At 50.7% G+C, this 15,348-nt stretch overlaps 1 protein-coding gene across 1 annotated transcript; it reads right to left on the bottom strand.

The window, feature by feature from the left end:
- Positions 1 to 226: 226 nt before the first annotated feature.
- Positions 227 to 7,495, bottom strand: IL10RA (interleukin 10 receptor subunit alpha). The gene is made up of 7 exons (XM_088657554.1): positions 7,336 to 7,495; positions 6,974 to 7,097; positions 6,622 to 6,800; positions 5,329 to 5,489; positions 4,705 to 4,855; positions 3,865 to 3,986; positions 227 to 2,252 (listed from the first exon to the last, which is right to left on the bottom strand). The coding sequence occupies exons 1-7, from the start codon at positions 7,385 to 7,387 to the stop codon at positions 1,356 to 1,358; spliced, it is 1,686 nt and encodes a 561-aa protein (XP_088513680.1). The 5' UTR covers positions 7,388 to 7,495; the 3' UTR covers positions 227 to 1,355.
- Between the last annotated feature and the right edge of the window lie 7,853 nt (positions 7,496 to 15,348).

Genomic DNA, 15,348 nt, shown 5'->3' with positions numbered 1-15,348 from the left:
CAAGACGATTTGCCAGACCAGGAGCCTCTGCATCTGACCAGCAGCTGATGCCTGTGCAGGAGATGTTCTTCAGCTGCTCAGCCTGCCTGACCTCATGCCAGGTGAGCAGCTCTGCACAAATGCAAGCACCGCACACTTGGTCCTTGGGTGCTTCACGGAGGTTTTTCATCCCAAAGCAATGCTTCAAAGTGGCATGGCATTTTAAATAAATAAATACACCAAAATGCATTGATAAAAAAACAAACTTGTATGCTCCAAATAGATTTACAAAATAAATAAAATAAATAAAGTCAGTTTGTACAAAATATTTCGAACATTTAGCGACCTCCCTATAATCGTAATAATCCTGAAAGAAGTTCACTGAATTCTCTTCCTAAGGAAATGTAGGGCTGGCAAGGTAAGCTTGGGCCCTGAAGCCAGTGCCCAGCTGAACAAATATATTTCTTACCACCCCTCACATCAGTGGCAAAGGCTGGCCCTGACATTGCAAAGGGTGCTGAATCTGGGCTAGTGCAAATTTCCCCCAGTAAGGAGGAGGCAAGTCCATCTTCTGAATTGTCTGGAAGGGCCATTTGCTGCTGCCAAGGGCAGATCCAACTGCTTCCTTCATCTCTGAGCACCTCTGGCTGACATCAGAGGCTGATACTGGGCTTTCTGGGCTCAAGGCTTCTCACTGCTGTGCAGGGAGGGGGAGGGGTGGCAGGTAGGCTCAGGGCCAGCAAAGGGACCTCCACTTCAGAAAGGCACAGGCCAGTCCTGCTGAGTCTGTGCCTATTGCTTATGACGGGGTGACCATCCTTTCTATCTCCAAAGCTAAATGCAAGGGTAATGATGTCTGCCCCAAAATGAATGGAAGGCAGCTGAGGAATCTCTGCGCTCTTTGTAGGAAAGGAGAGACACATATACATATACATATACATATACATAATCATCCTGAAGACACTGCAGCTGTTGCCAGCAACAAACTACCAGTGCTCAGTGTTGCAGAACTCCAATGATGTGTGAAGTGTCCTCTCCTTCCACCGCCCACAACTACCTTCCTCTAGTTGCTGCAGACCTTTTCAGGCAGACACGCACCACTGCATCGACCTCCCTTATTGCATTCAGGTCCCAGAGCTTCTCAGAAACATCTGGTATCATCAACCTCCTTCCTGCTGCATGTTTTATGTCTGTGACTAGAATAAAACATGCTGGTTTACATGTATGGATTTGGGGGACAGAGGAAAGGTGTATCACGGGGAAGGGATGTCAGAACTAGAGCTCCATCTGTCCAACAGAAAGGGACTGTCAGGAGGGTGCCCGCCCCCAATCCTGCCCCTTCCACCCTGCAGCCTTCACCTCTCTGTGTGGCTCCATTAGAGCTGTGCTATCTCCCATTGACTCAGCTTATTGGGAGGCAGTCCTTGCACCCAGTACTGCAGGAGGCCTGGGACACCGAGGCTCAGCTGTGGAACAGAGTTCACTTGTGGGGAGATGTGTGAAGAGGGGCTTGCCAGCTCTTGCTCAAAGAAGCCCAATGCCAAGAGGGTCTTGGGGAATTCAGGGGGCAATCCCTGCTGCTCCAGGGGGGTGCTGGCAGGGAAGGGCTGTTTCTGTTGCTCTGTTCTGCCAAGAAAGTCATTGGTAAGAGTCCCGTCCCTCGCAAGGCCAGAGGGGGCACTGATGGAGACCTGTTTCAAGTACCCAGTAGCTAAGACGGGCTCTGAAGGGGTCATCTCATCTATACTGAGGGGAGGCTGGGAGCAGCCCAATATCTCTGAAGGTGTCCCTGACTGATTCTGGTACCCAGAAAATATCTGGGCCTTGGGTGGGTCTTCAGCTTCTGGAGCCACCTGCTCTGCCCCACTGGAAGAAGAGGGAGCCTCCAGCAAGAGCTGCTCCTGTCTGCTGAGGGCACCCATCTCGTCCTCTTTGGTGCCTCCCTCTTCACCGCTTCCCAGAGACAGCCTCCCCAGGCTGCCAGAAGGATCCTGCAGGCAGATGCCACTGTCTGTGCTGCAGCTGCTGCTGTCCATCAGGTCCCTGAGCACTGCACCCTGTGTTAGCCGCGTCGGCAGCCGGAAGCAACTTCCCAGTGGTGCTGGTGCTGCTCCCATTCCACACTTTGTGCTGTCAGGATAGACAGGGTCCTTCGGTCCCATGGAGGAGAGTGGCTGGATGGCATCCACCTCTAAGCATGATACCAAGTCTTGCATCCCGAGCGGAGGCTTCTCCTTTGGCACCCAGTGCAGACTGTGCTTTACGGGAGATTTCTGGGAGGCAGAAAGAAAAGATTTCTGTTGTGGCTTTCTGGCTTCTGTACACTTCTGCCAACCAGGTGCTGGTCACAGCTGGAAGGCCCTTCCAGAAACCAAAGCCTGTCTCTGAGACTCTGCTCAACATTCCTTCCTCTTTGCCAGGTTGGAGGGGCGGGGAGTCCTTCTCACTCACTCACCTGCCAGTCTTGAGCAGCCCAGACCTGGTGCCAGGCACCAAGTGGGGAGCAGGCAGGGCCCCCTGAATCCAATGCTAAGGACCCTGTTGAGCCCCTTCCCCCAGCCCCACGTTGATACCTGATGAAGGACCCCTGGGACTGTCAGAAGAGGAGGTGGAATTACCCCACTGACTAGTAGGGATGCCAAGAACTTTGGGTCCAGGTCAAAGATTGCTGGCACCATCCACAGACCCAGTGGTTGGTAAGCAATTCCTGAGAATCCTTCACTGGCAACACGTGTGGTTAGGGTGACGTTTAGGAGGCTGGAGTATGTAAGGCATCCCTCTGGACCCTTCCAGTTGCTGGAAACAAGGCAGGTCTCTGCTATTTCATTGCTCTGCCTTGCTGCACGTCCTGTGTTAGTGACCTTGGTCTGTTTCCTGTCCTTGCTTCTGGAGCACGTGTTGGACCTAGACTGATTCTCTGTGCTTGACTTGGACTTGTGGAGGCTACCTTGCACCCTTGGGTAAGTGCGTTGAGAAAAGTCTTTCCCTTCCTTGGACTGAGACCCTCATCCCTGAGGGCACCCCTGGAGCATGACACTTTGTTGCCTGAGGCAAAGGACAGGGAGCCTTCCCTCTTCCAGTTATCTAAGCTGACTGGGTTGTCAGTTTAATCCAAGTAGAAAACACACGAGAGGATGCCCGCCCGCCCCAAGTTGCAGCTGAAGACAGGAAGGTAGCTCGGGGGAGGGGCAGCAGACAGGCCTGGCTTGTGGAACACACCACAGTGTCTTCTAAGACCTCACAGCTGATGCTCAACCCACTCCCTGCCACCCTTTGCCTAATGACAGAACCATAGCTGCCAAGTTTTCCCTTTTCTCGTGAGGAAGCCTATTCAGCATAAGGGAATTTACCTTAAAAAAAGGGAGAACTTGGCAGCTATGGACAGAACCAGCTTCTTGCTCGATAAGGAACTGAATCCACGACTAGGGGAAGTAAAGAATCTGGTGGTAGAGAGGCAGCTGTTGTGGGGCTGGAAGATGTGGGTTTGAGTCCCACCCCCAGTCGTGCACTCAGTGTGGATAGGTCAGTATCTCAGCCTCAGTCCCTATCTGCAAAATAGGAATGTTAACAGCTTATTTTCTATGGCTTTGCCCTACATAAACCTGGTTTTCTTTTATAAGCACTCCCTGAAAGACAGCTAGGTGGTCTGAATAAATAGGTGGGGAGGTGTAGAAGGGACCCTGAATGTGCGGGGTCGGTCCTACGCAGTTGATGAGCTGCTCATCCCCCTCTGGGTTGCCTTCTACAGAAGTGCAGGCAGCGACTCTCTCTTCAAGACTTTTCCATGGCCACAGAAGCACCCCTAGGATTCAGGTTCCATTTTCCCCTGTACAGTTGGACTGCCCATAGGGAGAGAGGGTGCTGAACCTCCATAGAAGCACTTACCAATAAGAGAGGTGCCTCTTTGGGTTTCCTCACATAGGCACAGGCTACTCCCACTCCCAGGCCACAGAGGATGATCACCGTAAGGAGGGCCAAGCTGGAGATGAGGATGGATCTTACATGGTCTGCACAGAAGAGAGCAGCAACCTCTGATTATTCAACTGGATGGGCTGATGGGGGAGTTCTACAGGCATCTGCAGGAGATTGCTACCAGTAAGTGCACTGTAGAGACAGGAGTACCTGGAGAATCAACTGTGGGACCAGGATCTGTGTCCATTCCTCTCTGTGTGCACTGGCTATCTTGCCTCCCTCCCCCTGCCCTCCGCAATGAACCAAGCTTCCTTGAGGAGGTGAAGGAAAGGACTGGTGCAGCTAGGTTCCTTACATGAGAATGTGTGCAGATGCAAATGTGTCAGAGACACATGCTGTGGAGAAAAAAAGGGCTGTAGCTTAAGAGCTCAGTTGGTAAAGCATGAGACTCTTAATCTCAGGATCGTGGGTTTGAGCCCCATGCAGGGGGTTGGACTAGATGGCCCTCGTGGTCCTTTCCAACTCTACAATTTTATGATCCCATGAACAGCAACCCCGTGGGTGCTTTGTGGCAGATGCAGAGGGCAGGGTCATTAGCTACCTGGGAGATGTTTCCTATGTCTCCTGCTGTTGACTCTTTGTCAAGTATTTAACTGGGCTGCTTTATTTGGGCCTAGCCTGCCTTTGCAATCCCCTCCAGTGGATCTCTCTTCCTTCCCCGCCCCCCATTCTCTTTTTGGTATCACCCCCCTCTCTCCCCCCCACACAGAAGAACAGTAAGGGGGCTGAGGAGAAGGGGGACTGGAGCCTCACCTTCTTTAGTGGGTATTGAGATACACTGCTCCTCTGTCCTCTTGCCAGGACTTGGTTGGGAGACCACCCGTGTCTCCACACTGATGCAATAGCACTCTCCCCATGACAGCGATGGGAGGTTAAATTCCAGCTTGGTCTCAACATACTCAAACTGCAGAAAATAATGTGAGAGTTATCAGTCCAGCTCAGTCCAAGTCTAACCAGAGTTCACCAGGCTGGCCAATGATACCCGGCTCTAGCCAAGTCCCAGTCAGTGCCAAGGGTGTCTCCTCTCCTCTTCCCCATGGCATCCTCAAAGAGGCCAGCACTCCCTATGCCAAAGGGTCTGGGCCTGGCCATTCTCTTCTTTGTGGAAGCACCTGGAACCTTCAGCAACTGCCTGCCTCCCTGGAATATCACCAAGAGGGCTTCCTCTGGGAACAGAAGAAGGGACTGCCTTAGGACAGGTTCCCTGCCAGAGCGTGCAATGCCTGTCCAGAGACAGCGCCCCCCAGTGGCCAGCAGAGCAGGAGGAGGGACGGCGAAGTGGGTGCTGTAGCTGGGTGCTCTCCCACCCCCGCCACAGGCAGACCTTTCCCCTGAACTCTGCCAGCCAGGGTGCCCTGCCATCCACCATAGCCTTACCTGGATATTGTCAGACACCGTCCGGATATGGACATGGTATTCCTCTGAGTGGTAGAGGTCCTCATAGGTTATATTGTGCCACCTGCTGGTGGGAGGTTGCAGCTTGACTTGGATCACGTTGTGGGAAAGAGAGAGGCTTACTCCTGCCAGTCGAGGAGTTGCTGGGAAAATTAAACAACACCAAAGAATTAATGTGAATTTCTGTTGGGGGAGTTAAAAAAACTGCCTGAGTGTGACGTTCCAAGGTTAGGAAAATACCGTTGTCCCAAATTGGGGGATTTGCCCTCTACCCTCCTCACGACTATTTGTTCCCATCTATTGAGCAACCCCTGCCCAGTCCCTGTGACTGGGAGGTGTGGGTGACAGTCACCCCTTGACACAGCCTGGACCCAGATCCTGTAAAACAGAGAAGCTGGAAAAACCATTCGGCCCTGCTGGTGAAGAGTTGTTCCCATCCCAAACTCCAATGGCCTTTCATTTTTCCTGGGGAATGAGGTGGGGTGAGCAGACACCCAGCACACAGCATCCCAGTAGCCAAGAGGATGCTTGCAGGTTTTTTAAAACAGGCCTGACTTATAATGTTGCGGTTCTGCTGGCTCAGCTCTGCATTATTATTGTGCTGCTGGGATTTGTTAAATAGATTTGGATATTTATTAATTTAGTCATTAAAAATAGATATTTCTTTGCTGCTAGGAAAACAAACAACACAAAATAACAAACCAAGAACAGACAGTAAGGTCACAAATTGTATTAACTATGCATGATTGCAGTGATAGCATCTCCAAGTCTTATTAATTTAGTGATTTGAATGTACATTGATATTTTTTTTAGGGATTATGTTTGTTTTATTCTGTTTCTTGTCACAGTCTGTTAGCCACATTGGATAAATAGGCTAAGTACCAATTTTAAACATAAACAAAATGGGACACAGGCCAGGGAGCTGGGGGGTGGAGGGCTCTGGGAGGCGGTCAGCCACTCAGAACTATATTGCAACGTTAGAAAGCTGCCTATATGGGTCCATCTAACTCAGCATTGCCTACACTGACCGGCAGCGGCTCTCTAGGCAGGAGAGTGCCTGCCCCCCCCCCCCCTGCTCGGAGATGCCAATGGGGATTGGGGCCTTCTGCACGCACAGCAGCCTCTTCACCAAAGCCCTTTCCTCACTGCTGTCGCGTGGGGAGCGCGCATCTTCCTGCCTGGCGGCGGGGCTGGTCCAGCGCACCAGCTCCCAATCCGGATTCTCTGGGGCGGCTGGATTCGAGGGGGGGGGCGGGAATCTGCGGCGGCGGCTACCTGTCCTAGGATCGAAGCGATGCGTCTGGGTCCAGTTGGAGGCGCGCATCCCGGTCACCGTCCGGACTCTGGCGAAGTAGAACCCCGAGGGCTCCCGCGTCTCGTAGGAGAGGTCGCAGGAGTGCCTCCGGACGCGCGTGCAGTTCAGCGCTGGGCTCCAGCCGCCGTTCTCGCCGTATCTGCAAGAGAGGACAGGGCAAAGCGGGTGAGGGGAGAGGAGGAGGCCGGAGAGGCGACGGGGCGGGGGGCTTGCCTTGGATGTCGACAGAGACCCTTTCACACTTAAGACGGCCGGTGCAGATGCCCCACCAAGACCTCCAGTGCCTCCCGCGACGGCCCTTTCCCTTCTTACCGCATGTACTGGACGTCGTACAGGAGGAGCCCGCGTTCGGTGCTCGGTGGCTCCCAGCGCAGCTCGTGCTGAAAGGTCTCGGCCACGAATCTCACGCGCTCGGGCGGGGCTGGGATCTTCCCTCCTGCAAAGGCAGCGGTTAGCGACTGACTGTCCTCGGTTACCTAGGTGAGCCCAAAAGGGACCAAGCCAGGGCTCCAGGCGGGCGAGGGCATCTTCCACCCGCTCTACTCCAGAGGAGAAGGGCACGGCCACGGAGAGACCCAGACTTGGCACCCTCAGAAGGCAAGGAGAGCCACGCGGTTGGATCAGAAAGCCAAGCCCCACACCCCGTCCGGCCCCGCGACCCTCTCCCGCCTCACCGTGTCCCCGAAGGCAGCGCAGGAAGAGCAGCAGAAGCGCCGCCAGGAGCATTGCCCCGTCCCTCCAGTCCAGGCGGCTGCTGGCGAGCGACTGAGCGAGCGCTGCGAGGTGAGCGGGGAGGGGAGCGCTGGCGACGTTTTTCGCTTCCCTCGGGGCAATCCCCGCCTACACCACGTTCCTCGGGGAATGTCCCGCTGCTTCTCTGGGCAGGCCGGCGGCACGTCCCCCTAAGGAGGCGGGAGAACACTTCTGGACTGGGGACAGAGCCGCGCGAGAATCAGCGGCCCAACACTGCAGGCGGATCCGTCCACCTGGTCTCCTCTTCCCTATCTGCAGGTGTTTTTTTTGTTTTTTGTTTTGTTTTTTTAAAAAACATTTTTATTAAAAGTTTGAGAAATCAATTCACAAATTATAGCAAAATACAAATTAACGGTTGTTCCATTGAAAGCAGTCCCGGTGAGTTCCAAAGGAGCCTTAACTCATACAGCATAATTTATCAACTATTTCACGCCAGTAGGCCTTTCCAAAGATTTCCGTGCGATTGTACGTTTATGCCAGTACGTTTTCGAGCACAATTCAAAGTGTTGGTGCTGACCTTTAAAGCCCTAAACGGCTTCGGCCCAGTATATCTGAAGGAGCGTCTTCACCCCCATCGTTCTGCCGGGACACTGAGGTCCAGCGCCGAGGGCCTTCTGGAGGTTCCCTCGCTGCTAGAAGTGAGGTTACAGGGAACCCCTGTGGAACAACCTTCCATCAGATGTCAAGGAAATAAACTATCTGAATTTTAGAAGACCTATGAAGGCAGCCCTGCCTAGGGAAGTTTTTAATTAATGTCGGATTTTTTAATCGTGTTTTTAATATTCTGTTGCAAGCAGTTCGGAGTGGCTGGGAAAACCCAACCAGATGGGCAGGATATAAATAAATAAATAAATAAATAAAAAATAATAATAATAATAATAATTATGGTGGCGGTGGTGGTCTTCATAGATCTGGCAACATGCAGGTGTGACATGCCAGTTTTCAACAGTCCATACACAGGAATTCAATGAGCCAAGCATCAGACCCTCGCCTAATTTCCAACATTCAACCACTATGAATGCTGGCCTGCATAGCTGTTGGTTAGAGCGTGGTGCTAATGATGCAAAGGCTGCAGGTTCGATCCCTGGGGCAGCTGCATATTCCTGCATTGCAGGGGGTTAGAACATAATCATGAGGTTGGAAGGGACCCCATCATCATCTAGCCCAACCCCCTGCAGTGCAGGACTCTTCTTGCCCAACGTGGGATATGAACCCAGGGCCGTGAGATTAAGAGCCTACTGATTGAGCTATCTCAGCGGGTTGGACTAGAAATTCTAGAAAATCACTAGATGATCCTTAGTGTCCCTTCCAACTCTACAGTTCTATGGTTCTCTGTTTCCATCCCTACTGCTGCAGTTTGCAGCAGGTGTCTGTTGAGGCTCCTGACCGGCAGCTGCTCGGCCCATTCTTGGGCGCTGCGGCAGCATATCTGTGGGGCGGGGTCAGTGTTGGATTTATGTATAAGCTAAACAAGCTATAGTTTAGGGTCCCTCTCTCTTGGCCCCTCCCCCAAAAAAATGTAAAGGAAAAAAACACCTGGATGTACATTTCCAAAATATAAGATAAAAAACAAATAAAATAAAATCTACATACAGCAAATGTTTTGTGTTGTGTAGGCTCCTATGATGTACTAAGTAATGGGCCTTGCCTGCTAGCCTGCTCCCTAAAACATGACTATCACTATTAATATACTTCTTCATAATTTTGTATTTCAGTTCAACAATTACCTCAATTAAAATGCATATTTTGTTATGTGCAAATGGCTTTAGATACCTATTAGGTCCATAAATTACCATATAGCATATGTTCAACACAAAAAACAGCAACAATTTGTTGTTGACTAAGGACAGCTGGACATATAAAGGGCCGGGCCCCATTACCTTCAGTAGCTTAGGGCCTTATCAAACCTAAATCCGGCCCTGGGCTGGGTGGAGTCCACATGTCAGTTTCCAATGGGGTGTGTGTGCGCAATGTCCTACCCCCCACCCCCAGCCCTGCCAAAGAGGAAAGTTCACTAGTTGCAGGGCGGAGAGCTTCTTCGACTGCCCGCGCAGAAGCGTTTAGGGGTGTATTATTGATGGCATGGGCGTAGCCAGTATTTATGCTGGGGGGCGTCAGGAGGCCCACCTGTCATCATCGTCTGCCTGTCTCTGTCTAGCAGATTCGGAATGAAATGTCTCAACCATAGTTGTTTTAAATTACTTTCATTTTAATTACTTAATTCTTTTGACCTCAGCGAGCATTTCAGTTTCAAATATCCTGATTATTTCTACTTTCAATTTAGCCTTTATTTTTTCTTACTTGATTTAGGGGAGGCAGCGGCCCCCCTGGCTACGCCCATGGGAGTTGGGGAGTTGGGTTTAGTATGTTGTGCTGAAAGTGGAGGTAGAGGGGGGGGGACTTCCTCCCCCCTGCTCACTATGCTAGACCTATAGTGGGTGTTGTCATCCAACGAAAGGAATTACCAGGGGATTCTGCCAGAAGAAGGGAGACGGTGTCCCTCTGAGAGCTGTCGGGGTCTGTCTTTCCTTCCTCTCCCCAAGCAAGGCTCTTCTTTCGCCAGGCGTCAGGATCTCTGCCGCTGCCCCTCCTCACAGAGCGTCCAAGCTCCGAAGGGAAATAAGTCCACGCGCGCACGTTCTAATACTCACCCGTGACTCAGATTTAGTGCGTGCGCCTGTGTCTGCCTCGTAAATTGTTGGGGAAAGCCAAGTGTGTAGGTGTGTGTGTGTGTGGGATGTGTCACAGCTAAAGTCCACCTCCCAGCTTCAGCTTCAGTTTCAGGGGCTGGCGAGGATAAGGTGACAACGCGTAGGGGCGGGTGGGCTTCCTATCTGGAAGCGAAATGCCACCTCCCTCGCGCGCCCTGAGGCTTCCACCACCGTCTTTCTGCCCTTTGGCCGGAGGGATCCTAACAGGCCCTGTCTAGAGTTTTCAGGATGACGTCACCGGACCATAGGTCACATCATGGTCCTTGAAAAGGCTCCGCCCCACCCCCAACCGGTCAGAAGTGGCACGTCTATCCTCAGGCAGCGATTGCCGTCGGGTCAGGGAAGAAGAAAGGGCTACACTTCCCCTCTGCTTTGGAGCAGCTGGGAGAAACCCAAAGAAGAAGTCTCGGCCGACTTCTTCCTCCCCACCCGCCACAGTTCCACAGGAAACCCCAGAGCGAAAACAACAACCGAAAAGGGGAAAAAGAGAGAGGCTTAGAAGAAAGAAGCAGCGCTTCGAGAAACGAAAGAGGCAGCAGAGCAGAGGGGTACGGACTGGAGGGGTTGGCAGGGCTGGATTCATGTGGGGGGCAGGGGGCAGCTGCCCCCCCCAAATCAAGACAAATCAATACCCTAACAAAAGCCTGCCCGCCCGCCCCACCCCAAATCCTGGCTACGCCCATGGCTGGATTAACCATTAAGCAAAATAAGCACTTGCTCAGACATCAAGGGAAGGCGGGCACGGCAGAAATATTGAATTGCTGGATTTACCATGGACTTTGCAATTAGAAAAAGGCGCCCCAGGGTGCCATGGTAGAAAACCACTGCCACAGAGGCTGCGCATGGAGCTCCATTTCTCAGTCCTCCTGTCATATACCCTTAGAGATCACCAGGGGGAGCTCTGGAGATGGGAAACTTTGGAGACAGCTCCTAAAAAACTGCCTGACCTCACCACACACCTGGGGATCTGAGTACATCAGTGACACTTAGAAGCCCAACGGAGACATCACCCTAACACTCCAGATACCAACATCAAACCTGCTTGCCCCAGGTGAGCTCCAGGATGGACAGCAACAGATGAAGGTGTTCCCAATGTGGAAATGCAACCTTAAGGAACACCTCACATGCTGCTCTTCTCTCTGCTATGCAGCTGCCGAAAGTACAGGAGCCCTACTGGAGCAACCAGCTGGCAACCCCATATGTAAACCTTTGCCATCCTATCCCATAAGTTCTGTGACAAGCACAATTACCGTACCAATATCCTGCCTAGTGCCCTAGCCCTGACCTGATACCAGGCATGGAGTCATAGAATCATAGAGTTGGAAGAGACCACAAGGGCCATCCAGTCCAACCCCCTGCCAAGCAGGAAACACCATCAAAGCATTCCTCAGAGGACGAATCAGACACTCCACAGGTTGAGGGTCTTAAGGAGCAGGCAGGGCTTCCTGCATCCTGTGCTGAGGAACCCTTTGAACTCTCTCCCAGCTCCCGGTTTATACCAGGCGAAGAACAGGAACCAGGTGAAGAACTCACTGCACTTGACCTTGGCTTGTTTGGACTGTGCTGCCCTCCTGCCCTCCTTGGTGCATACTTTGGTGAAGGCTTCTACCTTCTGTAACTGGGACCCCAGCCTCCTCCTGTCGGATTCAATGGCTCTGGAACCAGCTCTTTCTGTTGGTGAAACGATAAAAAAGGTAAAGGTAAATGACCCCTGACAGTCAAGTCCAGTGGCAAATGACTCTGGGGTTGTGGCGCTCATCTTGCTTTACTGGCCGAGGAAGCCGACGTTTTTCCGCAGACAGTTTTTCCGGGTCATGTGGCCAGCATGACTAAGCCACTTCTGGTGAAACCAGAGCAGTGCACGGACATTTACCTTCCTGCTTGATCTACAGCAACGGGAGCTCACCCCGTCGCGGGGATTCGAACCGCTGACCTTCTGATTGGCAAGCCCTAGGCTCAGTGGTTTAGACCACAGCACCACCTGTTGGTGAAACGGTAGCTGCAAGTGAAACCACTCTCTGTCTCTGCCCTCGTATCTGCAATATGGGACAATAATGGATCAGCAGCCCGCCTTGCAGGACTGTTGTAAGCAGCAGAAGGGTGCACCACTGGGCACACGGTAGCACTTCAAACACTCAAAAGCACTAATACACACATGGAAAATAATTATAGTTGCGTCCAAACTGTTAATACTGTGTGGGAGGGGTTGGGGTGCATATTGAAACTTTAGGCTTTGTGCAATTAAAATGGATTAAAGTGCTATGTTGCCCTAGCACAACACGTCCCTGTCTGGGGGGGGGGGAGAGAGACGGAATGTAAATACATATATTATAATAATAATAATAATAATAATAATAATAATAATAATAATGTCAACTTAAAAAAAACACCAACCGAAAGTGATATTTGAAGTACCTTCAGATGACCTATTGAGGATTTATTCTGAGTTGCTAGCACAAAGCTTACATGGAGGTTAGACTATATCTGGTCTTCACTGAGCATTCATCCTGATGATCTAAGGTTACCAGATTTTTTTCAATGAATCCGGGGACACTTTTCAATTTCAATGGATTTTGTATGGGGACAAAATGGGGACATCTGGTAACCTTATCCTGATCTCCTTGCAGGGTGTTCATATATCTTCCCATTGGTAATTCATTACCCCACACTTCAAACTGCAGGCCCCCATCACTTTCCAAACTGCAAAAAGTCCAGTTGTGTTGCTTTTTTTAGTGGATTTATTGTGCTTGGGCGATAGAGCTCTTTAGTCCTCTTCAGTTTTATGTGCTTTAATCCCTTCTGAAGGGTACATTTCAAGTCAGGAAAGTTTTGGGGGAATGCACAGAGAAATATAAGGGTGAGTGAATGATTACTTGGAAGATGTATCAGCACCCCACAAGGCAATTGCTTATTCTTTTATAACTGCTCTGTAAACAAACAGGAATGAATGCTCAATATAAACTTGACACGGGCTGTGCACATATGTGGAGTCACAATAAGTAGGGTGTCTCTGAGCATGTGTAGAATGCCATTGCATAACTGTGGTCAGCCCTCACAACTTTGGCGCTGTGAGAGCAAGGACTCCCAGGCAGGGCCGGATTTAGGTTTGATGAGGCCCTAAGCTACTGAAGGTAATGGGGCCCTTTGTCCAGCTGTCCTTTGTCAACAACAAATTGTGGCTGGTTTTTTGTGTTGAATATATGCTGTACGGTAATTTATGGACCTAATAGGTATCTGAAGCCATTTGCACATAACAGTCCATGCAGAATGTGGGTACCCTATATATTGAAATGAGCAAACCAGTGATATTTTAGGCTAGCAGGCAGGGCCCATTACTTACATCATAGGAGCCTACACAACACAAAACACTGTTGCTGTATGTAGGTTTTATTTTATTTGCTTTTTATCTTATATTTTGGAAATGTGCATCCAGTTTTTTTCCTTTAATTTTTTTGGGTTCCCCAAGAGAGTGGGGCATATGCTATAGCTTGTTTAAAGGGACCCCTGACCATTAGGTCCAGTCGTGACCGACTCTGGGGTTGCGGTGCTCATCTCATGTTATTGGCTGAGGGAGCCGGTGTACAGCTTCCAGGTCATGTGGCCAGCATGACTAAGCTGCTTCTGGTGAACCAGAGCAGCACACAGAAACTCCATTTACCTTCCCGCTGTAGCGGTACCTATTTATCTACTTGCACTTTGAGGTGCTTTCAAACTGCTAGGTTGGCAGGAGCTGAGACCGAGCAACGGGAGCTCACCCTGCCATGGGGATTCAAACCGCTGACCTTCTGATCGGCAAGCCCTAGGCTCAGTGGTTTAACCCACAGCACCACCCACATGTAAATAGCTTGTTTAGCTTATATGTAAATCTGGCACTGCTCTCATGGCAACGAGGAGCCTTTTCAAATCTGGGCCCTGCTCCTGTTCTTTGTTGCAACGCATCTCCCAGTGAGAGACAGAGATGGGCTGGAGGCTTGAAGAGGCAGGAACAGCTGCCTACCTCCACCTGACATTGGCGTTGCATCTTGCCGAGTAGGCTGGCCGAAACCGTCTTTGCCAATGTAACTTCTGTGGGAGCTCGTGACATCAGCCCATCAGTATGATGAGTGAACTGGGAAGCAGCTTTCGTAATGCTTTTGCCATGTAAGAGCAGTAATTGGCTTCCTCGTCCTCAGGTGCTTCCGGCCTCCCTCTGCTTTGCCAGACAAGACGATCAACCGGTTGCGTAAGGCTGGTGCTTGGGAAAGGCTGCTTAGCACCTCAGCAAAACATCGAACAATGCTCAAGATGACTAGCTGAGCCTGGCAGCAGGCAAGGACAAGGGCTCAGGGCTCAGGGCTCAGACGTCCCCCACTGGATATAGCCCACATTTGGACTTCGTGCAGAAGAGGCCTTTCATCTGCTACTGACTCATCCAAGGACCCTTCCTTTTTTTCCGTGACTCTGCTGCATTTACTCAGGACCTTTCGGTCAGGAGCACATCTCTGAGTGTTTAGTCATGGGACCTGGCTGGAGGGATGGGTGGCCTCTACTGTCCATGCAGCAAGCTCCTCACCAGAGGCCCTTCTTTGGGGTCTCTCCCCATCATATGTACAGCAGCTGGCAGCCAAGGAAGAGCCTTGTCAGTAGTGGCCCCAGTTATGCGAAACACCATCCTCTTCTGAGATGCCCAACATATTATTTTGGGGGGGAAAGAGCTGCAGAGATGGGTTGTCGGTAACACAAGGCTACCTGAGGTAAATACCCCCTAGTGGTAATCTTATAATAAACGCAAATAATCTATCATTTGCTACATTCAGACTTGCTTCAGCGTGCTTAAATTGTTGGACTGCGATCTGGGAGACCAGGGTTCAAATCTTCACACAACCATGAAGCGCACTAACTTTCACCCTAACCTACCTCACAGGGTTGTTGTGAGGATAAAATGGGAAGGGGGAGAAATACGTATTCCACCTTGAGCTCCTTGCAATAATAGTAGTAGTAGTAGTAGTAGTAGTAGTAGTAGTAGTAAATACTCATCTCAGAGAGGCTTGCCTGGCCAATACCTATCCTGATGTCATTTCAGTGCCAGGGAAAGGCGTTTCTTTATTTTATTCTGACTTGCCTGGGTTTGCTGTTTTTTAATGGTGTTTCTAGTGATTTTTCTGGGGTTTTGTATATTAATTAATATATAATTAATATATATTAATAAATATATAATTAAATTCATTTTGTGGTGTTTTAAGA

The sequence above is a fragment of the Zootoca vivipara genome, chromosome 14 (assembly GCF_965207765.1).
Source record: "Zootoca vivipara chromosome 14, rZooViv2.hap1.1, whole genome shotgun sequence".
In the NCBI taxonomy this organism is placed as follows: domain Eukaryota; kingdom Metazoa; phylum Chordata; class Lepidosauria; order Squamata; family Lacertidae; genus Zootoca; species Zootoca vivipara.
The sequence above is the reverse complement of the archived record's forward strand: the minus strand, read 5'-3'. Positions and strand labels throughout refer to the sequence as shown.

What these genes read in the sequence shown, in the direction of transcription:
- IL10RA (XM_088657554.1), bottom strand. Translation starts at nt 7,387, where the DNA reads ATGCTCCTGGCGGCGCTTCTGCTGCTCTTCCTGCGCTGCCTTCGGGGA. An exon ending in GCGCTGCCTTCGGGGACACG is followed by an intron (nt 7,098 to 7,335) that starts GTGAGGCGGGAG and finishes CTGCCTTTGCAG; the next exon opens with GAGGGAAGATCCCAGCCCCG. An exon ending in TCGCTTCGATCCTAGGACAG is followed by an intron (nt 5,490 to 6,621) that starts GTAGCCGCCGCC and finishes TAATTTTCCCAG; the next exon opens with CAACTCCTCGACTGGCAGGA.